The 24,990-nt window shown below is 52.6% G+C and overlaps 10 protein-coding genes across 10 annotated transcripts; 4 read left to right on the top strand and 6 right to left on the bottom strand.

Annotated features, from left to right (window-relative positions):
- Positions 1-1,253: 1,253 nt before the first annotated feature.
- Positions 1,254-3,083, top strand: SNOG_06451 (hypothetical protein; the record flags this gene model as incomplete). The annotated part of the gene is made up of 1 exon (XM_001796770.1): positions 1,254-3,083. One exon carries the CDS (start codon positions 1,254-1,256, stop codon positions 3,081-3,083), a length of 1,830 nt encoding a protein of 609 aa, XP_001796822.1.
- Positions 3,084-3,500: 417 nt separating this feature from the next.
- On the bottom strand, positions 3,501-8,515 carry SNOG_06450 (hypothetical protein; the record flags this gene model as incomplete). Its single annotated transcript, XM_001796769.1, has 3 exons — positions 3,501-4,652; positions 4,701-8,321; positions 8,492-8,515. The coding sequence occupies 3 exons, from the start codon at positions 8,513-8,515 to the stop codon at positions 3,501-3,503; spliced, it is 4,797 nt and encodes a 1,598-aa protein (XP_001796821.1).
- A 1,730-nt stretch (positions 8,516-10,245) lies between these two features.
- Positions 10,246-11,142, top strand: SNOG_06449 (hypothetical protein; the record flags this gene model as incomplete). The annotated part of the gene is made up of 2 exons (XM_001796768.1): positions 10,246-10,545; positions 10,591-11,142. 2 exons carry the CDS (start codon positions 10,246-10,248, stop codon positions 11,140-11,142), a joined length of 852 nt encoding a protein of 283 aa, XP_001796820.1.
- A 1,491-nt stretch (positions 11,143-12,633) lies between these two features.
- On the top strand, positions 12,634-13,854 carry SNOG_06448 (hypothetical protein; the record flags this gene model as incomplete). The annotated part of the gene is made up of 4 exons (XM_001796767.1): positions 12,634-12,681; positions 12,731-13,021; positions 13,081-13,271; positions 13,326-13,854. 4 exons carry the CDS (start codon positions 12,634-12,636, stop codon positions 13,528-13,530), a joined length of 735 nt encoding a protein of 244 aa, XP_001796819.1. The 3' UTR covers positions 13,531-13,854.
- A 1,316-nt stretch (positions 13,855-15,170) lies between these two features.
- Positions 15,171-16,007, top strand: SNOG_06447 (hypothetical protein; the record flags this gene model as incomplete). Its single annotated transcript, XM_001796766.1, has 1 exon — positions 15,171-16,007. One exon carries the CDS (start codon positions 15,171-15,173, stop codon positions 16,005-16,007), a length of 837 nt encoding a protein of 278 aa, XP_001796818.1.
- A 503-nt stretch (positions 16,008-16,510) lies between these two features.
- SNOG_06446 (hypothetical protein) lies at positions 16,511-17,551 on the bottom strand (the record flags this gene model as incomplete). Its single annotated transcript, XM_001796765.1, has 2 exons — positions 16,511-17,070; positions 17,176-17,551. The coding sequence occupies 2 exons, from the start codon at positions 17,549-17,551 to the stop codon at positions 16,511-16,513; spliced, it is 936 nt and encodes a 311-aa protein (XP_001796817.1).
- Positions 17,552-17,913: 362 nt separating this feature from the next.
- On the bottom strand, positions 17,914-18,483 carry SNOG_06445 (hypothetical protein; the record flags this gene model as incomplete). Its single annotated transcript, XM_001796764.1, has 2 exons — positions 17,914-18,312; positions 18,361-18,483. The coding sequence occupies 2 exons, from the start codon at positions 18,481-18,483 to the stop codon at positions 17,914-17,916; spliced, it is 522 nt and encodes a 173-aa protein (XP_001796816.1).
- Positions 18,484-18,880: 397 nt separating this feature from the next.
- Positions 18,881-19,399, bottom strand: SNOG_06444 (hypothetical protein; the record flags this gene model as incomplete). Its single annotated transcript, XM_001796763.1, has 2 exons — positions 18,881-19,266; positions 19,330-19,399. The coding sequence occupies 2 exons, from the start codon at positions 19,397-19,399 to the stop codon at positions 18,881-18,883; spliced, it is 456 nt and encodes a 151-aa protein (XP_001796815.1).
- A 289-nt stretch (positions 19,400-19,688) lies between these two features.
- SNOG_06443 (hypothetical protein) lies at positions 19,689-21,801 on the bottom strand (the record flags this gene model as incomplete). Its single annotated transcript, XM_001796762.1, has 4 exons — positions 19,689-20,251; positions 20,306-21,365; positions 21,416-21,453; positions 21,528-21,801. 4 exons carry the CDS (start codon positions 21,799-21,801, stop codon positions 19,689-19,691), a joined length of 1,935 nt encoding a protein of 644 aa, XP_001796814.1.
- A 619-nt stretch (positions 21,802-22,420) lies between these two features.
- On the bottom strand, positions 22,421-24,550 carry SNOG_06442 (hypothetical protein; the record flags this gene model as incomplete). The annotated part of the gene is given in 4 exon segments (XM_001796761.1): positions 22,421-23,089; positions 23,115-24,134; positions 24,184-24,293; positions 24,313-24,550. 4 exon segments carry the CDS (start codon positions 24,548-24,550, stop codon positions 22,421-22,423), a joined length of 2,037 nt encoding a protein of 678 aa, XP_001796813.1.
- Positions 24,551-24,990: the final 440 nt, after the last annotated feature.

Genomic DNA, 24,990 nt, shown 5'->3' with positions numbered 1-24,990 from the left:
TCTCAGCCGCTTATTTGTTACCACTGTGAATCCGGGCCGCGTTCGAGCCTAAACAGAGCGCATACCGCGGTACCCCACGTGACTCCAGGCTGCAAGGCTACGCCACCTTGGTACTTGAAGACGCCATCAGCGATAAGTCGCGAGCATCTACATGGCGAATTTCGACAGCCTTTCCTCCCAGTTTCATTGACACTTGGAGCTACTACGCAGACATATTTAACCGGGATGAAGTATCCGAGCTGCGAATCCTGCAGATGACAACGTTCTCGCCTGTGAACAACGACAGAAGCATGGCATCATGGGCAAAAGTCGCAAGCTTGAATGCTCCTCGCGTGACTGGAAACACCAAACCAAAGCCAATAACCGATAAGTCGAATGAAAGCCCTACGCCACGCGAGGTCGGTAACAGCAAGCGATCCGACCAATGCACGCCGTCAAGCCATGTAGCTGTGCCAACTATACCTATCCGGAAGAAGCATATCACCACGCCACCAAATCTACCTGTATCGATCACAAATGAATCTTCTCGGAAGAAGCCCAGCTTGGCCCCCTTAGCAAGTCCGGAATCAGCAAGCGTGCAGAAGGTTGACTCTGTTACCTCAAGTACACCACCACTGGTACAACTGAGCAGGGAGTACGACGTGTATGCTAGGCCTTTTGTCCCGCTCGCCTGGCTCAAGATCAACTTGGAGCCACCTGTCCGCACTACCATCGCGCAAAGTCGACATCGTATCGATTACCACGGATATGTTTCGACTTTTTGTGGAACGCATCTTCTCCCGAACCGGCCCGAGACTACTACAGGAAGCGAAGCAAGAGCGATAGGACTTGCAGAGCTTACTGCACCATTGTACCAAAACTACTTCCTGGCGTCATTACACCGCGAATGTGCAGCAGTCCAGCGTGAGAACGAAAGCCATGCTTTGTACAGAGTTCCACTATACCTTACAGGGATGGTGACCGAGGACCCAATTTGGGCACTAAATATTCCTGGCCTTCGCGAGGACAGCCCATTTTTGGAGATGGGCGACATGCTACAGCTCAGGCAATTGTGGATCAGCAATTACGGAAACATCACAGATGTGCCAATGTTGGTCGATGGTTCGGAAAGTCTTTTCGGTCAAGCTATGTTCCTGCAAGGTTGGACAGGAGTACAATATGACGCTTGTGTTTACGGGGTCAATAGAGCAAAAGAATTCGTGTACCTCAAGGCTAATGACTTGGGTTTTCTACACGACTATCGACCGGTCCCAATGGGTGTCAACGTATTGTTCCCCCTGAAGCAATCGAAGATCGACACTCAACAGAGAACTTTACGGTTCATTGCATCTCAGCTCGACATGGTAGACCCTTCACAAATGCACACCCAACAATCGGTTGCTGATGGCGACTTTGATGACTTCAACGACGTGGCCGCAAAGAGCAATGCGTCATCCAAAGCTACCGGGCAAGGCAAAGAAACGATGCAAAATACATGGATACAGCGAATGCTTTTCCCAACAGAAGCACACGGCGAAATGCAGACTGAACTTCGCAGGATACCACATCGTGCACTCTTCGATCATGCTATCAATTACGAGCAAGCACATGCAGTGAGCTCAATCTGCACCAGGGATTATGGTACACTACCGTACCTGATCAGTGGACCACCAGGAACTGGGAAGACGAAAACTTTGGTCGAGACCGCCATGCAGCTATTCAACACGTCGGAAGCCCCGCACACGCTCATATGTGCGCCTTCAGAGGCAGCAGCGGATACCCTTGCACTGCGATTGAAGAAATATCTCAGCAATGAGCAGCTATTTCGACTTATACGACCAGGAAGAAATGACACTGAAGTTCCTGGAGAGCTCACACAATACTGCTACATGACATATGACATGTTCTCGCTCCCACCTATCAAAACAATGATGGCATACAACATCGTCGTTACTTCATGTCAAGATGCTGGGATCCTTTTCGATGCGCGCTTGACCAACGATGATCTTTGGCATATCGAAAGAAACATGCTTGCGACTTTTCATCCAGAAGATCAAGTTGCTACACCGAGGCTACACTGGGGAGCTCTACTTATCGACGAGGCAGCTCAAGCCACAGAAATCGACCTTCTTGCCGCCATCAGTGTCGCCTGTCCACCTTCATCTTACCCAACAGACCTCCCTCAACCCCTCTTCATCATGGCCGGAGACGAAAATCAGCTAGGACCAAAGACAGCATCTCGCGATCCTCACTTCTCCAAATCCCTCTTCGCACGACTCAGAGAGCGACCACTATACAAAAACCACCCCTTATCCCGATCAAGCGTCAAGCCATCCGCTGCACCACCCGTCCTCAAAAAAAACATGCTCCCCATCATCTACCCGCCCTTCACAAACCTTATCCGCAACTACCGCTCCCACCCCGCCATTCTCAGCGTCCCCAGCTCGCTCTTCTACAACGACACCCTCATCCCCGAATCGCCCCCACCCAATACCCCACTGCAAACCTCGCCCCTCTGGCGCGGCCGCAAATGGCCTGTCCTCTTCGTCCCCAACACCGCGCCCGACGAAATCGAGCGTGACGGCGGCGGCTGGTACAACATCGCCGAAGCCCACATCGCATGCAGCATCGCCCAGCAACTCATCCGCGACTCGGGCGTCGCGCAGAAAGACATATGCATAATGTCGCCGTTCGCCGCACAGGTCAAGCTGCTGCGCTCGCGCATCCGCTCGCAGCAGTACGGGCTGTGGGAAGTGAATATCGGGCCGCTGGAAGCGTTCCAGGGGCTGGAGAAGCGCGTGGTCATCGTCTGTACGACGCGCACGCGCGCCCGGTTTCTGGCGGAGGATGAGAGGCGCGGGTTGGGCATTGTGCAGCAGAAGAGGAAGATGAACGTGGCGCTGACGCGCGCGAAGGAGGCGTTGTTTGTGGTTGGGAATCCGGGGATTCTGGTGCGCGATGAGTGTTGGAAGACGTGGTTAGCGTTTTGCTGGAGGAATGGGTTGGTGGATGATCGTGGGGAGGGATGGGATGGTGACGCGGAAAGGGTTTGGGGAGGGGAATGTTGGGGTATTGGAGAGGGCGTTGGTGGCGAAGGAAGATAGCGTTGGAGAGACGGGGAAGGTGCTGGGTAAAGGTGCGGAAGGCTTGGATATGAGTCGGGATTACGAGGTTTGGATGGATAGTTTGAGGGAGGCCTTAGACGAGGAAAGTGAGGACACAGATGAAGAGGAAGAGGAGGATGGGGAAGAATGAGGGTTACTATTTTTCAGAAGAAGTGTTATCACTGAAACTTAATCATGGGAGATATTCATTTCGCACAGCTTGAGCGCATTCATTTCGCTCCAAAGAGATGCTCATCTAGTATGAACTTTGCATCGATATCCATGATTTTGTAAACGCCAACGCCGCATGGCGTACCAAATGCTGGCCGCGGTAGTATGCAAATGTAAGTCCTGTTAGTACATGGTTCAACGCCCCTGTACTTCGGTGTTCCTTCGCCGTGACCTGTTTACTCCTTGCTAATGACCCAAGTAACCCCTCAGGGCGCTCTCCACCTCCTGTTCGTTGAGCTGTCCATGTGCCTGCATCTGTAACATGCGCTGCTGCTCTGCTAACGTTTTCGGACGTGGTGGTGCATCCACAGGACCCTTGGTCCAGCTCGGGACTTCACGCTGCGGAGGAGCGTGTGTGTTTGGGTATTGTGATTGAGGGCCGCCTGGCGCACTATTGGCAAGGCCTGGTGCATACGGAATGATCTTGCCAGCATTGTTTGGTGGACCACGTGGCTTCGGTTGTGGTTGCGGTGGAACACCTCCGTTCTGAGCAGCGGCTGCAGCCTTCTCACGATCGCGCTTTTTCTGTTGCACCAATGTGCCCTTAACACCGCGTAGGTATTTCGAAGCCAGATCAACCAGCTCTTTTGGCTCATTCGAATTCCTCAGAGCTTCGAGCATGGCTCGCACTTGAGTCTCGGACTTGATATGGGGACAGGTGCGGCTGTGACCATAGTGCGCAAGACCGCAGAGACCGCAATGCTCAACACCTGCAGCCTTGAGTTCGCATGCACCTTGAGGATGCATCTTGCGACATGCTGGACAGTGGCGGTTGCTGTAGGAGCCATATGTCGGCTCAAGCGGCGAGCGAATAGGGAGATGTGTGCGTCGGAAAGGTTTAACTGTAGAGGGGACTTTAGTCGCTGACTTTCGAGACGAGATGTCGAGCAATTCCGGCGGTGCAGGTCGGGACGAAGCCTTACCGGAAGCAGACTTAGAGGAGGTAACAACTGGCTGCGCTGGATTCTTCGACTTCGGACCCTTCGCGGTGACATTTGCCAGTGGGGCCTGACCGGATTGGGAAGAAATGTTGTTGAACGCACCTGCGCCATTCTGTTTGTACATCGAGGAATTGGCCTTTGTGGCAGTATTGCGAGCACGATCAAGATCAAGTTCTTCTGGTCGGATTGTCTCAGCTGTGACGGCTTCTGGCTCGGGCTCACTCTCATCTTCGCTTTCAGCTTGGAAGTCGGTGTCACTCTCAGAATCTGCCCTCTTCTTCTTGCGTGAGCTGGCGTTCTTGACAGGTGACATAAGGGCGAGTGCGTCTTCAAAAGCGTCTTCCCCAGCCGTTGATGCAACGTCTACACCGTCCTTCTCGGTTGCATAGTCGACGTTCTATTTTGTGGTTAGTCACAGAATGATTATAGAATTGAGTGCACTTACCCCACGGGCACGTCTGCCTCTACCCATGGCCTCAGCTCTTGCAAGTGCTTCTGCGGCAGCCAATGCCTGACGCTCTTTCAGGATCTTGTCCCATACACCAGGGTCTGGAGCTACTTCCTCGTCCGGAGTCTCGAGATCATCTTGGAGCGTTCCCTTGTCGTTGGCCCACACTCGAGCAAAACTAAATTGCGCTTCTGCCGAATCGTCTGTTGCGTTAGACTTGGTGTTCTCAATTTGGCTGCGATCAAGAAGTTTCTCGATTGATTCGTCGTCGTAGCGAATGTCCTGATCAGCGTTGTCGTCCTTGAAAAGCTCAGCTGCGCCGAACTTGAGAATAGACTCCACGTCGTGCTCCTCGATGTCGTCGGCATCCAACTGCTCGACAACGACATGATCCAGCGCCATCTTCTTTCTGCCCATCTGGATAATCTTCTCTTCCACAGAAGATCGCGTCATAAGTTGGAAGCAAAGCACTTTATTCTTCTGACCGATTCGATGAGCGCGAGCAATCGCCTGAAGATCTTGATGAGGATTCCAGTCTGGGTCCAGGATGATGACTGTGTCGGCAGTGGCGAGATTGATACCAACACCACCAGCTCGCGTAGAGAGCAGGAACGCGAATAGGGGAGAATCCGGCGCATTGAATTGATCGATGCGCTTCTGTTTTTCCAAAGATCCCATTTGTCCATCGAGACGCTGATATGCCATCTCCATACCATCTAAGAAGTCTTCGACAATGTTGAGCATGTCGAGAAATTGACTGAAGATCAAGACGCGGTGTCCGCGTTCCTTCAACTTCGGCAAGAGAAGCTCCAGAAGACTCAGCTTGGCAGACGCTTCGACAAGATTACGATGGGAAACAGCCGCAACCTCTGTTCGCTCCTCAATCTCGCGACTGTAGACAAAGGGGTGGCATAAGCACTTTCGGAGCTGCATTAGTATATTGCTCAGATTCGCGCGTTCTTGTTGTTTGAGCGACTTGTCTGACGTGAAGAGAGCCTTCAGGAGCTCGGGGCGCTTTGACAAGATCGATTTGTAGAGTTGTTTCTGCAAATGGCTCATTGAAAGTGGAAGAATGACCTGGCCGAGGGGCGGTAGGAAGGTTAGCACCTGGGCTTTGGTGCGGCGGAGGATGAAGGGGCGGATCTGGTCATGCAACTCCTTGACATTTTCCGATGTCATCTCCGCATACTTCTCCTCGAGCTCAGCCGCGTTGATCGTCTCATCCAAGAAGTGCAGCAGATTGAATAGCTCTCTAGCATTGTTTTGCAAAGGCGTGCCAGTCATGAGAAGGCGGAATGGTGCCTTTACAGCACTAAGAGCTGTGTACAGCTGGCTTTTGTCGTTTTTCAGCCGCTGGCCTTCATCGACGATAAGCCCCCCCCAGCTGACGCTCCGGAACATGCGCCTGCAACTATCATCTGCCGCCGCTTCGTAGGAAGTGACAACAATATGACAGCGGAGCTCCTTGGTTCCTTCCGGATACATCTCGTACTTGTAGGCCATGTCGCGAGCCTGGGCAGATCCGAAATATGCAACGACGCGCAGGGAGGGCACCCATTGCTTGATTTCGCGGCGCCAGTTGGCAGCTGTGGAGTTCGGGACTACAATGAGGAAGGGGAAACAATTGTGCTCTTGTACCATGGTAGCCATAAAAGCAATGACTTGGATAGTCTTGCCCAGACCCATCTCATCAGCAAGAATACCGTTATTCTGGCTGTACCATTGGTAGTAAAGCCAGTTGAGACCTTCAATCTGGTACTTCATCAACTCGCCACCGACAAGATTGTCTGGCTGCTTCTGCTTCTCGAGCTTCGCAAAAGGCTGGCTGCGGATCTTTTCAAGGCGGGCTTTGAGAGGACCTTGTTTAGGATACTTGACGTAGCGACCAGCAACCCAGTCGTTGTATGCTGTGACAAAGTCCAGCCATCTGTCACCATCGTCGGGTGTCGGCACGCTCTCCCAGACGGCGTCTTCGTATCCGAGACCTTTGTACTTGATCAAAGCTTTGTCGACCTCCTTGATACGAGCCTTGAGGATCTCCTCGCTCCGGACCTCCACATAGCTTGTGTACTTGATGTTGAGGACAATATCGATGCGGAGATATTCCTCGGGAATGGCATCCTCGGTACGCATCTTTGGGCCGTCTTCTCGCTTGAAAAAGGCCTTCCGCATAACAGGCGCAGTGACGCCCCATGTCCAAGCACCAGAGAACCATGTCGCACGGAAATAAGACTGGTTCTCCCACTTGACAAGGTACTGCTTCTCGTCTTCGCCGACCTTCTCGCAAGGAACTCCTGGACGATAGGTCTCGACATCTGATGGCCGCCAGGCAATGAGACTGCCTACCTTTAGGTCCTCAGTGTCGATACATTCCTTGCACATCCATTTCTCGGAGTATTCACGGAAACGCTCATCTGCTCGTTCTTCGTCTTCGCGGTTGATGTTCATGGCGTACTGCGAGAGCGGAGGCAGGTGGTGATAATGCCAAGCTCGCGCGCATTTCGTGCATCGGAAGAGCACATTGTGAGCGTTGTTGACAAGATCTGGATCCACGTCGACAATTGGGTCTTGGCCACCGTTGTCCTCACGATCCTTCATCTCCTGCTGTGTAGTTTTGCGAACGCGGTATGGCCCACAGGAGGTACCGTGCTTTGTGCAGTCCTGACAACGTGCAAGATCTGGAGCAGTTGCATCCTTTTTCTGATAGATATTGATGCATCGCTTGCATTGGAGGACGAAGTTCTCGTTGCCAACTTTGGTGACAAGGTGTTCGCGGCTTGATCGAGTTCCAATGCAGTTCTTGTGATACGCGAGCGAACACCCTTGGCAGTAGATCAGTGGCGCAACATTCGGGCCACTGTAGCATACTTCGCAGCCTTCGGCGTGACGTGCTCGGAATGGGTCACTTCTCGGGAGTGTGGGAAACACCTCACGAACTTGCGTCAACTTGGGCGCCGCTGCCTTCGGTTCGGAGTCAGAGCGGTAGATGTCACCCAGGTCAGCCTCTTCCATGTTGTTCGTGGCTCGTGTTGACCGATCGGATTGTCGTACACCGGACCGGGGTATCTTCTCTGGCTTCGAAGAACGCAAAGATCGTCCCTTGCGCTTCCTGCCGGGCAGCACGTCTGAACGCAGGATATCGGAGTCGCTCGAGTCTTCCTCTTCGTCCTCCTCAGTATCGTCGTATGACTTGACAGGCGCCTGCTGTCTTGACGAGCGGCGGGTTGGTCCCAGGTCCTTCTTGCGTCTCCGTCGGCGCTTCTTGCCGCTGGCTCCTGAATCATCGCTTGACGAGAGTTCAGCGAGATCGCTGACACGTGAGCGTGTCCGTGAAGAACGGCCACTTCCCCCTTCTTCACGCCTTTTCAGTGTCTGCACTCGGCCGTTGCGGGGTCGGCGCGAGGTGGGTGCTTCTTCGTCATCCTCGTCGTCTTCCTCATCCGAAGACGAGATGTCGATGGTCGAAATGTCCACGAAATCGTTGTTCTTCGCCCTGGCTCCGCGCTGACGTAGCTGCATATCGTCGGCACTGGGCGACGCTTGATCGTCTTCTTCGTGCTGGAACCTTTGTAAGGCTTCGGGACCGCCGGGCAGTCCGAGGAGTTCTTCGAAGTTGATCTAACGTCCAGGTTAGGGATTTAAGCTGGTGGTACGTGGAGAAGAGGAGGTAGGTGATGGCGGGCCGCTGATTTTATAGAGAGACCAAAGAGAGGGAAAGCTGCCACGGCCAATGCGCCTTTACCTCTCTCGGAGCTTCCAGCGGGACTGCCTTTACTGCTTGCACTCACCTGTTTTTTTGTATTGCCAGTCATTTTGACTTCGTACAGCATGTCTCCTCTCCGCGAGTATTCCTTTAGGATTTCCTCCACCTCTTCCGCTGGCTCGTAGTACACATATTCATCCCGATTAGTGACCGGCTTCACCCGCACACATAACGCCCGCCGAACTCTTGGTTCCTCCGCATCTCTGCCTGTAGCCTCTACATCCTGGTCCGGTTCTGCTGGTTCAACAGGCGATGCGATTCGTGGCGGTTTAGGTGGAGGGGCGGCTTTTCGGCTGTCTTTCCTCTGAAAGGCAGCCATCAGCTGTGCGCCATCGTCGTCTGAGCTCATGGATGTGTGCAACTGGCGTTCATAGGTCGAGCTCCAAGCTTAGTATACAGTAGCGAGTAGGTGGAAACGTCGTATTCGTCGAGGAAATCACGCCTATCGAAGATATGGAGAAGGAATGTTTGACTCGTTTGTGTAATTTAATTGCGTGGGAATGCTATGCGCATCGCCATGTTGGTGCGAAAAGCGCGCCAGAGTCTCTACCTCCGCAATGCGCTCGTCGGTGAATGGACAATTGACAGTTCCATGTGGAGTAAAGACGCGTGACTTCGTGATGCGCGTCGCGCTAAGATTAAGCTCAATGGTCCGTGCGAATTTTCTTGTGAACACCGAAAATAACTACGATATTTTGCAAACTTCAATTCGCCCAATCGAAGAGATCCTGTTATGGTTATTTCTTCTTTATTTGGTAGTACGCTACTCCGGACACAGCAAACTCATTTACCACAAACGTTTCGACGATACAAATCCCTCACTGCCGCCATCGAACGTGGCAAGCAGGGCGGACCCGATCGACCTTTCAGACCCCGCACACGGCCTCCGCCTGAGGACTTCGAAGGTGCAAGACCACAGCCCCGTTTCGAACGGAGGGCGGAACAGTTTGGCCCATCAAAAACTGAGGACCGTGAAAAATCACGAAGCAGCAGATTCGGGCGAATTGGACCACCACGCTCTCGAGACGGTAATGCGCCGAGTCGCTTTGAGGATGAGAGAAGTCCATGGCGCCGAGAGGATGGGGCTGTTGCATCGTCGGAAGGACCTATGAGTGGCAAGCGATTCGATGGTGAGCGAAGGCCCTCGTCAGATCGCTGGGAAGGACGATCAAAACCAGCTTCTCGCTCTGACGATAGACCTGCCACGTCAAGACCAAGGGGGCTTTGGGCCAGCGGGATGAACGACCACCCTGGCGCGAGGGACAATTTGAGAGCAGGGATAAGAGGCCATTCAACCGCGATAACAGAGAGAAGAGGTCATTCGACCGTGACAACAGAGAGAAGAGGTCATTCGACCGTGACAGCAATTTCAAAGGCCAGGAAACATTCTCAGATCGGAACACTGCTCGCGGACCTCCAAGAGAGTCCTTTGGAAGACGCGAAACTGGAGATAGACCAGATCGTCCGGAGCGTCCAGAGCGATCCTGGACCCCAAGGAACGAGACTTCATCGTTCATGCGTGGGCGATTCGACGGAGACCGGTCTGAGGGTTACCAGCGCCGTGATGCATCTCGAACGCAGGCCGATGCACCTACTCCTACAACGCGTCCCACGGTGACTTCGGAGAACACAGTCAGAGTACCCGAAGTGCTGCCATATTCCACAGCAGCCTCTGAGTTCCTCTACGGGCATTCCAGCGTCGTCGCGGCTCTAAAAGCAAATCGGCGCAAACTATACAAGCTCTATGTCCACACGAGAGGGTCGAGTAGAGATGGACTCATGGCTCGCGTCAGAGCGCTCAAGCTGTTTCACATTACCGAGGAAGTTGGAGACGAATACTTGCGTGCAATGGACAAGGCAAGCAGTGGCCGTCCTCATAATGGACTTGTTTTGGAGTCGTCGCCGCTTCCGGTTCCCCCTATTACAGAACTAAAAGCAGTGTCCATATCAGACGAGACCTTCGGAGTCACGGTTGATAGCCAGAGCGCCGAGGATGTGCTTGTCAACGGGAAGCAGGAGACTTACTCGTACAAGTCTGCGGGCTGGCGACAGCCACTTATTCTCTATGTCGATGGCGTGGTACGTTCGGCCTCATGCATTTATGAATAGTGCTAACAATGGTAGCTCGACGAAGGCAACCTTGGAGCCATTGCTCGCTCAGCCTACTTCCTCGGCGTTGATGCAGTCGTAACACCAACCCGTCAAACTGCGCCCTGGAGTCATATAGCTGTGAAGGCATCCGCTGGTGCTGCAGAAGCTGTCCCTCTCTTCAAAGTCGGTGAACCCGCAGACTTCCTCGGTAAGAGCTCGCGGGCTGGATGGAGGATATATGCCAGCGATGCCATTCCTCCTCCACCTGTGACGTCGGGAGAGAAAGAAGAACCAAGCAGCAAGATCGTTTACTCCGTCGCTCGTAGCACCAAACGCCTCCCGTCAGACCATTGCCCAGTTGCGGAGCACCCCACAATCCTCATGATGGGCGCAGAGGGTACCGGACTACGAGACAGTTTGCTCAACCTCGCGCATTACAAGGTCGGGATCAAGCACGGGCGTGAAGTCGACGAAATCGGAGTCGACAGCCTCAACGTCAGCGTAGCTGCATCGATACTATCCTACGAGATGCTGCAGAAGCCGATCGCGAAGGCAGCATCAACTCCAGAGGAAGTGTTGTTCTAGCACTGCTAGGATCTCGCTCCATGTACCATATGTAATTAGTACATCTCGGTCATTTTTCATTATACCCCGAATTGAGCATGCTTCTGTACAATATGATTATGGCACGCGCCCAAAGTGTAGACTACTCCTTATCTTAGCGACTCGCGTATATGCGCGACATACACCCACAGCACCACGATCGAATCAGCTTTGCAGCCAATATCGCAGGCTGCAGGACGTTGGCATCCCCGCATCTCGCATACGCCAACAATAATATCGGCGCCGACGCCGTACACAGAAGCGGTGAAGACATGTCTTCAGTTCTTACACGTTGTTTCCCAGTCAAGTTTTCAAGGAGGTTATCGCTGACATCCCGCGCAAGCATGGCCTGCTGACCTTGAGATTTGCGGCGCTAGCAAGTAAGCGTGGAATGCCATCTTGCACAGGCACACAGGACATGGGATTTGTAGCCCCACGCGTTTGGAGAGGTCAGTGCGTGCTTATGCTGATTGGGTGTGGTGGTGTTATCTACGAGGCGATGAAGGGTGCGATCTTCCGGGATGCAGAAAGGTCACAAGGACGTGAGCGCGATACCGCGCATTCTTAATGAAAACTCCAGTCTTGAAGAATACGAGCTTTTCTAACCCTTGCTCGGTATGTTTTACCTCCAAGATATGTACTTGAGGCTGTGAGTGTTGGCAGAGAGGCTAGGAAGAACCTAGGACAGAAAGTAGATGCCGTGCTCCAGATCGGTGATCGCGGAGGAAGGCGCTAGGCAGAGTATGGAGGCTTGACACCGCCACTTGACATCCGATGCTGGATCCCTTCAGATCATCCCAGATGATTCTCTATCCCAAGTGACCAAGAGTACGTGCGATGTACGAGTAGGAGAAATACCTCAAGTCTCAAATGATACAACACCACAGAGCATCGTGACCAGCCGCCGCTACATGCGCTATCAAATCCCGCCATGGCGGAAGCGATCAATGGTCCGTGGTCTCCGCTAGCGTGTCGTCATTGCACCTTCCGCGTCTAGCGGCATGGCGTAAGACATGCGAAATGGTGTGGACCAGGAGGAGCACCCCGGGGCAAACCTTGAAACCCTCACGACAGAAGGAGGTTGCGTCCTCGTCTAGTCGCTTGCTGTCTAACCACTCTTTTCATTTATCTTCCTGTCACGCATTGTGGATTTCGCGCCTGCACGCTTGTTCGCTCGGTGCAAAAAAAGACCGCGGATACCGACGATCTCGAGGCTGCCGCTTGTACGCCTCATCGCAAAATCACGCAGCACGCGCCTTGTTCCCTTGCACAAAACCCCGCAGCGTCCCCAGAGCTGGCGCCACGAAGTTGAGGCTCTTGTCTCATTCTCATACTCGAATTTCTGAAGCCTTCTTACTGCCATCATGACGCGCCGAATCGTATATGGCGTGGGCCTTGTTCTCACCATTGTTTGTAAGTTGTGGAGATGGACATAGGGATAGCACGTGAAGACTGACATATGCAGGCACGATAATGACCATCGCGAGTATTGCCTCGCCGCGGTGGATCAGTTACAGCACTGTACGCCTTCCCGACTTTGCAGATATCGACTCTTACTGACCATGTCCAGAATGGCGAGCGCAAATTCTCATACGGCCTCCACACGCGCTGCTCTGCGGAGACAGGTGCCTGCGAACCTTTCCCCAAGACCTCAGAATGCGGCAAGCATCCGGCCTTCTGCAACATGTGGCGCACCGTTGGCTTCTTGATTTCCTTCGCCGTTGTGGCCGAGCTCTGCACACTGGTCTCTTTCGCAGTCATTGTTGGCGGCGGCGTGCAGAGGAGAGCTGCTGGGTGGCAGGTTGTGTCTGGTGTGCTGCTCTTCAGCGCCGTCGTGCAGTGCGCCGGAATGGCTATTGTGGTATGTCTCTGCACTTCCCTGCTGTGCGCACGGCGCCAAGTCAAGTCTAACACCCCCAGGCCTACCTCTACGACAACGACACGACTTATTTCTTTGGCGGCGTTTGGCACCTCGACAGGTGCTTCCACCTCGTGACAGCCTCTTGGACAATCCTCTTCCTCACCTCCGTCGGCATCATCGCCTCCGCGCTCTACCTCCCCGCCGAGGGCGACTACGAGCTCATCGTGGACGACATTGAGCCCGACGACCGGTAACTACACATATACCACACGTGCTGTTTTGAAGAAGGTTTAATGGTGGATAGGCTTCTTTCGCGCATCGCCGCGTGGGACAACGGCTGGAAAGGCTCGAATTCCAGCGAGGAGTACAGCTATCAGCGCGATCAGGACGGCATGAGCGATATGAGCAGTCTCGCCGGACGTCGGGAAAGCGATCTGAGCTCCTTCAAGGGCCGCAGGGATAGCTCGGTTGGCGGACCACGGATACCGGTCCACAATACCCCGCGATAAACCGCTTCAAAACGAAAAAGCAAACGAATGAACACGACGGACGGGGCGGCATAATAATACAAGGTGGCGGTGGCGGTGGATCTGGCTCAAAATTGAGATGGCGCAAATGGCTGATGTTTCGACCTGGACTCGCGATTTGACTTTACAGCGGCATGGTTCCATGTTTGATTTCCACAGTCTCCTATGATACCCCTCTACCCTGGTGGTTGGGCTAGTGCTTTTTACGTTATTCATCTCGTGGTTTTGTTTGCGTCGCTGAATTTGGCATCAACTCAGTAGTATATCCGAATATGCAATATCTAAGCATCGTTATTTTCTCCGCTCAATGATTCATTTCCATGTCATGCGGGACGAACTGTAACATTCTGCGGCTCGTTTACATACGCCGAGTATCTGAGAGAGGCATGACTATGCAGCTATACGCCAAAAGAACTGAAGTGTAGCGAAAACATGCAGTTTTATCATTCGCTGATTCAAAAACGAAGCTGGGCTCATTGATGTCCGCGCAGACATTGCGCCGGTACAATTGGCATGATAGGCATAGCATGCGCTTTATACCAAGCACGAGTGTAGACACTTGGTCTCGATTGCCCCGCAGAGCGAGGACATGCATGGAAATTCGTATGGTTTTGAGATATCGATGCTTGGCAGAGTGGTTATTGAGAGGAGGGAGATGGAAGAGGTGCGAGTGTTTTTTTGTAAACAATCTCTGGTAGTAGGTCGTGAATGTGGTGTGCTTGGTTCTTCCGCACATTTTTGATAGAGCATGTCTATTTTCGATTTCAGAATGGAGGATTTGAATGTAACTGAGCGTACAAGATGCGAAGGTGGAGTTACTTCCAAAAACGAGTAGATCGAGTCATGAAGTTGCAATATTGTGGTTTTTTTGACATGTTCAGAACATACGGTTTGATATCTTTTGCTTTGGGTCGGTCTGAGAAGAAGAAGATGTGTTGATGAGAAGATAGAGTTGGAAAAGGAAAGGGAAGGTGTATTTATACGACTACTTTGAGTACCGGTAGTAGAAACATGCGAGGAAAAGATATGAGCAGCATCGTTGTCCCTTTTGATGGAGATATGGGAACGGAGTTGATGTTGAGGGTATGAACTGATGAAGCATAGGACATAGGAGTGAGTGACAGTGCTTTTGGAGATCGAAATTAATCGCAGAAAGAGATGCAACACATGGTATTTCGGTTTTGAACTTCTCTAGACTAATTGGAGGATATAGAGTGTTTGTTGCAAGACGAAGCTAGAATTGTGTTGATGAGAGTAAGCCGAGAAGATGACGTCTGCGACCACGCCTTTCCTCTTTGGGAACGGAGGAAAAGGGACCTCGTTCGCCGTGTCATTACTTCGCACATGCTACGCACTAGAAGAACACTACATCGTTCGAGAATTCTTCCGCAAGTGATGTTCCTGGCAATGTATAGGGCTAATATGTGGGGTAGAGTATTACAATCAATTCAATCTAATCTATCTGATTCACTCGGTGATCATGGCATTTCTCCGTAACGCCGGATAGTCAACGTCGAAGGTAAATACAGTCTTTTCCATGTGAGCGTTGTCCATGAGCTTTTGGTCCACATATCTCATCATATCCCCTATCACATTCCCTGTCACTCCTTCACATCTTCAAAATGGTCAAATCGACAACTTTCCTCCTTCCCCTCGCATCCACCGCCCTTGCCGCTCCATACGCCGCAAACAGCTCCTGGTCCGGCTGGAAGAACGTCAAGCACCTCTTCGTCTTCGGCGACTCCTACACCCAAACCGGCTTCGACGCCAAAGCCGCCCAACCCAGCCCCTCCAACCCCTTCGGCAACCCCACGTTCCCAGGATGGACATCCAGCAACGGCCCGAACTGGGTCGGCTTCCTGACCGCAACATATAACCAGAGCACCATCCTAACATACAACCTGGCCTCCGGCGGCGCAACCGTCGACTCTGCTCTCGTGAAGCCCTACGCGCCCACGGTAGTCTCGGTGAAGGAACAAGTCCAGACGCAATTCCTGCCGATTTATAGCTCCAAGCCCGCGAGCGCGCCATGGACGGCTGAATCCTCACTGTTTGCGTTCTTCATCGGCATCAACGATGTTGGCAATAGCTGGTATCTGAACAACGCCACGCTCTACGACGCCATTTTCGCCGAGTACGCTGGACTGCTCGATCAAGTGTACGACACTGGCGCGCGCAACTTTTTGTTCCTTAATGTCCCGCCGGTGAACTTGAGTCCGTTGATTACTGAAAAGGCGGATGATGGGTATGCGACGGAGTATGAGGGGAGGGTTATTGCGGATTGGAATGGGAGGGTGGCGAATATGACGGCGCAGTTTAAAGCGAAACATGCTGGTGTTACGGCGTTTGTGCATGATACGAATGCGCTGTTTACGCAGGTTATCAAGGACCCGAAAAGCGTGGAGCAGACGGTGGGGTATAAGAATACTACGGCGTTTTGCAAGGCTTATGCAAAGTAAGTGGATTTTGGACAGTGACTTGGTAGTAGAGAGGCTAACAAGGAACAGTGGAACGCCAACGTGGTATACCAAGGATGCGAGCTGCGATTATCCGGTCAATGAGTATTTGTGGCTGAATGACTTGCATCCTACGTTCCCGGTACATAATGCTACTGCGGCATCGATCGTGGAACTTTTGAGTAAGTAGGTAGGCAAGGAATGCGATGAGGTATGTATTCGGGTAGATGACCACAACGACATGCCCACAAGAGCTTCGAAGACAGATTGAGTGATAATCTCTTTTTGATTGTTACATGTTATAGACTGACTACCGTGGCAATGGTTGCGTGTAGTAGTGACTACCCCGCCTACAAAAGGCAATGCAAGTATGTCCCAGTTTTGCTGAGGACCTGGTTCTTCATCTATGTTCAAACCTGAAGCCGTACCGGGTCACGTCATTTGCATGCTCTCCCGCCCATCTCTCGGTGTCCCTGTTCTGTTTTCCAACTTGTTCCCTTCTTCGTTCACTCCTCAAATTCGGTCTTGATCCTTTTCCACATCATTTCAGGAGTGTCGTCATTCGCCTGCCTCTTTCGGTTCTCAATTCCGCGAATTTTTCTCAGCTCATCCCGAATAACGTTGATCTGCCCCTGGGCGGTCGCAGCTTCCTTCTTTGCAGCATCCAACTCCTTTGCCTGACTCCTCATCTTAGCCTTAGCAGCTCTCAACTCTTTCTCTTTAGATTCCAGTAGCTCTGCTTGCTGCTTGACTGACTTCTCCGCCGCGTTCGCTCGACCTGTTTCAATATCCCAGGAGGCGTGTGCGGTTTCGAGCATCTCTGCGTCAGCCTCACGGCCCTTCTTGGTGCAATTGTGCTGTTTCTTTTCCTCGGACAATGCCTCTCTCAAGCCTTCTTTGACGGCTTGGTTGCTCTTTCGAACAGCTTCCACACGCTGCTTCTCCTTGGCGAGAGTTTTGCGCAATTTCGCCAACTCCTGCTTGCCGGTTTCAGCGTCACTATCATTTAAGTTTGAACGAGTCTCCTTCAGCATCTTCAGTACCTCAGTAAAAGCCGATGTCGACGCTGAAGGTGGTACGTCCTTGCCCTTAGTTCTCGTGGACGGAACCGTCCCAGTTATATCAGAGACCCACGTGATGTAATGATGGGCATGCATGTATTCGAACTTACGTGCCTGACCTTGGGAGTTGTACACGAAGGGAAAGAGATAATGGTACAGACTCCCGATTGACGTTGTCTGACCGTCAGTGTGTATGAGTTCGGCGGGTCCGTCTGCAAAATGCGTGACGCACTTGTCGACGAGGCCGCGTTCGTAGGCCACGTACGGAGGGAGGCATTGATTCCCATCGTACTCATGACCGAGGAGGGCTTGAAGGTAGTCGGATGTGATAACAGGCCATGTCTTTGGGTCGTGAGAGTCGTATTCTGGCATTGTCGCACTGATGTGTGCGCACAGGGTGTCAGCTACCCAGGAAAACTTGCCGCGATACTCAGGCAGCTTTCCTTGATCGATCTCGCGAGCCATCTTGCTCGTCTTAGCTATCATTCTAGCTGTAGCTCTGAAGGTGAGGTCGAGGACGAGGAAAGAAAGTTTTGTGGCGGGAGGGGTAAGTTGAGGTGAGAGACTGCAAAGTCTGTTGCGGTCAATATACAAACGCTCACTTGACTACTCCAAACTAGGCCTAGCCCACAGATCCTCTGCATATGTAAACACGTTGTGATACGTCCAGGCAATGCTCAGCACAATTCCATGTCATGTCATTCTCGACGTGGCGGAACTGTATCTGAGCTCCGTCGATTGATGCCACAAACTATACCAAGAGAAGAGAGCTCATACCTATACGCTATTTCAAGCTTTGAATCCTATTCAGACCTGGACATTCACTTCCATCGCAGACAAAAGAACCGCTAGGCTTCCGGTTCCACTCTGACCTTCTTCGCAGTGTGTCCTTCGGGGCCCTCAGCAGCCTTCCTCTTTCCCAGCAGCGCAACCCCACTATCCTGCACTGCCTTCCAGATCTCCTCAAGCTGTTCCTTTGCCTCCTCCGCTTTATCGTTTGCCTGAGCTTCTCCATCCCGGGCCGTCTGAAGATCTCGACTGAGTTGTTCGATAGCCTCGGCGGCTTCGCACGCTTCTTCCTCAAATTCGACGAGTTCGAATTGGGCCTGAACTGCTCTTTGCTCAGCTTCATCGACTTTAGCTTCTGCACAGGTGGCTCTCCGTCTAGACATCTTGAGCTTATTTTGAAGCTTTGATATTTCGGCTCGCTGATCGGCCAGAGCCTTGAGGATGCGCTCGTGGGTTGTCTACAATTATTCAGTGGCAGTGATTCAGATTTGCGGTAAATTACTCACTGGTTCAGCCTCCTCTGTTGAAGCTTGTGTATCTTCAGCCATGGTCTCAGTCTCTTTCCTGGATGTGGGCTTTTCTTTGGACGCGCCCGTCTGCTTGGAGATGAATGGTTCGAAGTCTAACATGCTTTTCGTCGAATAGCAGTAGGAGTTGAAAGTATTGAAGAATTTTTGGCTGAGTTGTGTAACAGGTTGACAGAGCAGTCACGGAGGGAGAAAGGGTATATATCCACCAGGGTAGTGATTCGTCTCTTACCTGTCACTGCAGCTAGCTCAACAGAAAGCGTCACTACGCTTAGCTTCCAACTTTACCTTTTGCATCACGACAAGAACCTTGCTGATTGAAATTCCGGAGGTGGCATTGCTACGTGGAAGTTACTTGACTTCTGCTCCGGCTGCTTTACCTTAACCGAAAGATTTGGCATGCATCTGAGGATGTACCAAGATGTTATAAGTATACAGTCTTTCGCAGAATCTCAATCGAAACGCACTTCAGTACTCCATTTCCATAGCCTCAGATCATTCAGTCAAACTCCAAGATTGTCGGGTCAACCTTGATCCTCCGTTCGCCTCCAGCATCATCGTTAGCTTTCCTCTTCTCTCCACGCGTATTCTTAAGCTTCTCCACTTCCTTCAAAATCGCCTCCATCTCCCCTTCCAGCCTTTTCACTTTAGCCCTTGTCCCCGCCTGCACTTTTCGAGAAACCAAAAGCTTGGTGTTTAGCTTGAAAATGCTTTCTTGTAGTACATCCTTCTGCTCGGCTATCCGTTCCATTCTTCTCTCTTGCTCTTGATATTCAAGCTCATGACTTGTCTTTATGGCGTCGGCTTGCATGCATTCTCGTGCAATCGCTTTGATATGTTTCTGCTCGAGAATGGTGATCTTCTGCTCGGCTTTGTCGGCTCGCGCTTTCTCTTATTGGCACTGTGCTTGTGCTTGAACAAGTTGTTCTTGCAGAGTCGCTCTTGCACCGGCAGCGGCGTTCTCGTCGGCGAGGGTCTTCATGAGCCGTCCGTATGTGGATGCTAGCGGCGCGTCCATGATTCACGCAGTCGTCGCACCGAGTACGACACTCTGAGATTCCCGGTTTGTTGCAACCCGGGGGTCGTGGGCAGATTGCCTTCGTAGGCTGGTATCGGTAGGACAAAGGACAATGTATGGTGGGTAAGTAACAAACTTTGGGCTACACAGGTTCTATATGTGCGAACTAATGGTCTCACTCACTGGTCACCGTTCAACGCTTCTGTGAGCTCGTAACTTCACCTGCGAACTCACATCAAGATCGGTGGCAGTCATGCGGTGCGCATTTCCGTTTCTATTTGACTCTCACCTAAGCTTTCACCCCAACTTCCTTGATCCTTCCTTCCAACCGTGGTGCAATAGCCTTTGTCCAGTTCACCACGAACTCCTTCTTATCCAGCTCGTCGACCAAGTTCGGAGTGTGCTTCAACCCCGCTAATCTCCACCACTTATGCATGACCCGCCTCACCATCTCTATCTGCCTCTGGTCGAATCGAATGGGTACACTATCATCGTACATTGGGCCATCGTCTTCATCTTCATCTGCATCCGGGTCGTCCGATGCATTGTTCGTCTGATCCGGACCTGTCGAGCGCACAACTCTGTCGATGCTGGGCGGCTGTGGTGGGCCAGCTGTATCCGGGCTTGTCGGCGATGCATCGTGGAAGGTATGCTTGTGGTTGTTTTGGAGATTTGTTTGGATCGAGAGAAACTTGTTGCTCATGGATGGGCCCAGGCGCTTCCAGCGACCCAGGACCTTGAGCGACATAAAATATTGGCGGAGGATAGTGGAGATGAGGACGCCGTTCTCTTCGGAGACGATTTCTTTGGCAACGCCGCCTTCTTCTTCGATGAGCAGCGAGGTGTAGCCATCTGCGATATGTCGTTAGTACAGCAACAAGAAATGGTACGAGTGACTTGACATACCTTTTCCACGACCCATGTAACCACGAGTAGCCAATACATACTCTCTCTTCTCGTCCAAAGGTTCATCGCCGATCGTCACGTTCTGTATCCTAGAATGCGGAGCTTTCGAATAGTCGACCTCAAATGTAATGTTCGACACCTGCGGAAACCTTCCTTCTAGTGCTGGATAATTGCTAACACCATTCTCCAGCGCCCCGAATATTGCTTTTCCGGTGACCTTCAAGACAACCACGGGATCCTCGAACGGGAAGCAGTTGACGATGTCGCGTAGCTTGAGAACACCGGGAGGGTAGATTTGGTCTCCGCGGATGGTTCCAGCCGCCATGATACAGCAATCTGCCGAATAATAGTACCTCATGAGATCGCATACGAAGTTCCCGATGTTGGACTCCTTCGTCCTGACGGTCGTGAACCTTGCGTCGAGCGGCGCAGCCGTATATCCAATCGGCTTGTCTAACCTCTTCCTAATCTCCTGTGTCTGCTCGTCCACCAGCGCCATGGCGGCTGGATCTTGTGGTATACTGCTGATGATATCGCGTCGTATGATCTTGAAATCCCAACCCTTACCTTCTGGCTTTCGCCACGCTTCGACATGGGAGAGCTGTTTGAAATCTGTTCCTGAGCGCAGGACATGGGTGCCATTGATGTGGCTATAGGAATAGTAATGGTCGTGTCCACCGAGGATAATGTCAATCAAATCTCCACCTGTGTTTGCAGCGAGCTTGTTGTCGTTTGGTTCACGCTGATGGGAGACGCAGACAATGATCTCGGCACCTTGCTCCTTCAAGCCTGGAATGAGCTCTTTTGCTGTTGCCGAAGCGCTTTTGTATATGATGTCCGGCGGCAGAGCATTGATAGTATCCAGCCATTCCCGCTCTGCTAGTCCAATCACGCCAACCTTTATGCCGTTCGAGGATGTGAGCATCACTGTCTTCTGTGCGTTGCCGAGAGGGACACCTTCGCCGAGCGCGGGATCGAGGACGTTCGCGAGAAGCCATGGGAACTTGCATTTCGAGGTGAGGTAGCGGTATTGCTTGACACCGAAGTCAAGGTCGTGGTTCTACATTGCACGTCAGCTCCTGCCAAGTTTTGAGAGTGGCAAGTACTTACTCCCACGCAAGAGACATCTGTACCAATGTTGTTCAAGACTGGCACCATATGGCTACCTTTTACGCAAACATTAGTCTAATTCAGAAGCTTTGCAAAAACTTGGCCTGCTAACCTTTCGTGATACTGCTCTCGATGCTCGGATTGAACGCATCTCCAGAAAAGAATGTCAGGACCTTGGGTTGGTCCTTGAACCTCTCATCGTCTCTGTAGTAATTTATGAGCGTCTGGAATCTCGCATATCCACCAACAGGTTCCCTCGAGCCAGCTTCGACGTGATAAACATCGTTGTAGTGCAGGAAACGGAGATCAGGCGGGGTGTCTGTGTTTGCCCCACTTGGCGACGTAATGAGTTGTTCTTCTGCCGCCGGAGCTTTCGTTGGTGTCATTTTAGAGTATGGATTCTGCCACAGCTCCAGGTGCAAGATTGAAGACTTAAAGGTCCTCGAGGGTTGGTGTCGCGTGTTTGAGCGGTGAGGATCTGTCACGGGCGTACAGCGGTGATCCAGGGTCCAGCTGGGCTCTGCGGCTGAAATTGCCTATGTGACCAATAATGTGTGACGTTTACAAAAGCTATATGCAGGGACTTGCAGGCATTCTTAGTTCGATGACATGGACATTGCCACAATTGCTGCTCTCATTGACATACGTATTTGAGTTCACGAGTATCACATGAAGTGTCCGTTGCATGGATACGTGATTGCTTATAGGCGATATCGATGGTATGTCTACGTTGACCTCGGTTCGCGTGGCGTGCAAGACGTAGTCGCGCTCTTCCCAAGTACCTAGCAGGGCACGCCTTTCCAATCGTGATAGTCATGAGAGTCGCAGTACGCCGAATCCAAGAGCGCCGCGAACCCGCAGACCAAATGCAAACCCAAGGAAGCTTCAAAGAGCATTCCATCCATCCCAAAGATTCAACTTAGCTTTGCCCTTGCCTTTTGGACCAAGCCTAACCCTAGAGCCATCTAGAGCCGAACCAGAACGCCTTGAACTCCGTCCTAATTCCTATTGCCTACTGCTTCCAGGCCGTCCCCCCTTAGTCTTGGTTTTTGCGTGGTGCTCCTTGCACTCGTCGCTACAGAACCACTTTGTCCTGCCGACGGGTGCCTTGTCAAGGTTCACACACGCCAAGTGGAACCATTCCCGCGGGCAGTCGTCATTATCGCATGCGACCATGTTACCATAGGATACTTCGTTGCAGTAGCAGTACCGTGGCTCGTCGCCGTCCTCTTCTGACTCTGCCTCTGGGTATTCGTTCTCCAGCTCGGGGGGGATCGAACTCGTAGTCGAGGACGGGGGATTAGATTTCGGGTTCGGGGCAGGCTTGACTGCTGGCGAAGCAAGAGCTGCGTTGGATGTTGTCTGCGGACCCTTCTTAGTTCCTCGCTTCGATACAGCACCTGTAGTAGTGCTGTTGTTCTCGGAGGATGTATTGGAGTTCGAGTTATTGGCATTGCGCATACTGCGGCTGCGTGCCATGGGGATCTCGGGGAACGATCCAACGACCGGTGTCGCAGTTTTTGATGTTCTGCCAGCTCTGGCTGCGTGCGACGCCGCTACGGGCATATCAATGTCCATGCTTTCTGGCTCTTGTAGGGCAAGCTCTTCCTGTTTCAGAGCAAGCGGTTCAAAGGGTGGAGCAGTGTCCATGGCATCCCTGGGAGTAGATGCGCCCTGTATGGAAAGTGTTGTCACGAACGATGCCTGCAGCCCTGCTCGAGCTCTGTGATAGCATTGCTGCTTGCAGCTTGCTGAATAGAATGCGATGAACGACGGGCGTCGACCATTCGAACGTTCCTGGGCAGTCACAGATGTGACAGAATTCGCTATCGAATTCTTTCTCGCTCGTGCTGACAGTGGACGATCCGAGGCGCTGGCGCCGGGCGATAGTCTTGTTGATGGCAAAGTTCGCGGCTAGTGGGGAGGACGCGAGAGGTGGGGAGTATGTTGGAAGCTGGTTCTTGCGCTGAGCTGGCGCAGGTGCGGCTCTTGGTTTGCGCTTGGAGCTGGCAGCCGTCTCTAGGCCTGGAGTAGCTCTCGGGCTCGAACCACCGCGCCCACCACCACTGCCTGCAGCCTTGAGGGCCCCGCTCAAGGAGCGCTCCATTGCCGGGGCGGCTAATGTTGCGGCAGCAAGAGCCTTTTCGGTCTTCTTGCGCTTGCCGTGGGGTCCTGCACCATTACCCACTATGCCAAGTCCAACATGGCGGTTGTCTGGAGGCGCCGCGTCTGCGGCAAGCGGCTTTCTCTTTTGCGGCTTCTTCGCGGGCCTATCGTCAAAGTCTGAGTCAACTTGGTGGTGCCGGCTACGCTTGTTGGCCAGCACTGCCTCGCGCCGGGCTTCGCTCTTCGCGGCTATCGAGTCTACGTCATGGACGTGTTGTGCTGCTGCTGCCAGATTATTCGCAGCAGCGACCTCGCGCCGCTGTCGCTCGTGCGTTGTACTGCCCTTCTTCTTTTCCTCCTTGTCCGCGTAGGCCCAGTGGTTCAGGCTGCCGTAGCGCGCTTCGTCGCTGATCTCGTTGTCGAGCTGGGAGAAGGAATGGTGCATACGCATGAGGCCTTTATCTTTTGTGATTTTGGCTGCCTGGAGCACGACCAGTTTCTCGTCGAGGGTGGGAATAATCTGCGCCATTAGGACACGGAGCCGGTAGAACAGCTGGCGTTTTCTGATGACCTGTTCTTCGGGAGGGAGGCTGGAGAAGCTTTGTGGAAGCGACTGCAATTCGTCAGTCATCTTCCAAAGGCGAATCACATCTGCGACTTACATCAACGTTGCTATTGGACCCTCCAAATTCTGATTCTCCATTACGTAGCTGACCCTTGGTGGTGACGGGCAGCTGGGCAATCTCGTCGAACAGCTCCTTCAGCATCTGCTCTGGATCGATGGAGCTTAGCCTCAACCTCCTTGAACATGGAGAAGTGGTTGATGATCTCTTTTGGAAAGGAGTCGACAGCGGCCGTGAAGTGCGTGAGCGCCGGGAGAAAGCCTGGCGCGCTGTTGGAGGACTCTGGCGTCTGCTCAAGCCCGTTGGCCGCGATCCTGCCTGCGAAAGTGCGCGCATAGTAGTTGGTGGGCCTCACTGTAGCTCGGCCTTGTCTGGTAGACGTCCGGGTGCCCGTTGTGGGAGGCATGGTGGCTGGACGACGGGCGCGAAGCTGGTGGTGGAACCGAGGCGAGCGTGCTCAGCGCAGAGCCAAGTGCGAGGATGGATTGAGCGTTGTAGAAATGACGTGTGGGCGCATCTCAAGCGACAACCCGGCGTTTGCTTGCGTGAGACGCGGATTTGCGCGTGTGTCTGAGCGTGTGAGAAAGAGGGACGGGTAGCTCCTGCGCCAAGGTGTTGACGAAACTCACGTGCTGGACAGGACATGGATGCCGAGCATCGGCGCCAGATGCTCCGACCGCCGACCAGCACGTGCGACCATCTGCTTTCACTCCAGGGCTCTTCATCAACTTCCAAGGTTGCATCAGATGTGCTCCCCTCCTCGGAGCAGAACAACCATGACATTTCGAGGCAACATCGTCTTATCAGAGGCGAGATAATTGTATGCAATGTGATTTACACGCCCAT

The sequence above is a fragment of the Parastagonospora nodorum genome (assembly GCF_000146915.1).
Source record: "Parastagonospora nodorum SN15 chromosome Unknown scaffold_9, whole genome shotgun sequence".
NCBI classification, from domain to species: domain Eukaryota; kingdom Fungi; phylum Ascomycota; class Dothideomycetes; order Pleosporales; family Phaeosphaeriaceae; genus Parastagonospora; species Parastagonospora nodorum.
The sequence above is the reverse complement of the archived record's forward strand: the minus strand, read 5'-3'. Positions and strand labels throughout refer to the sequence as shown.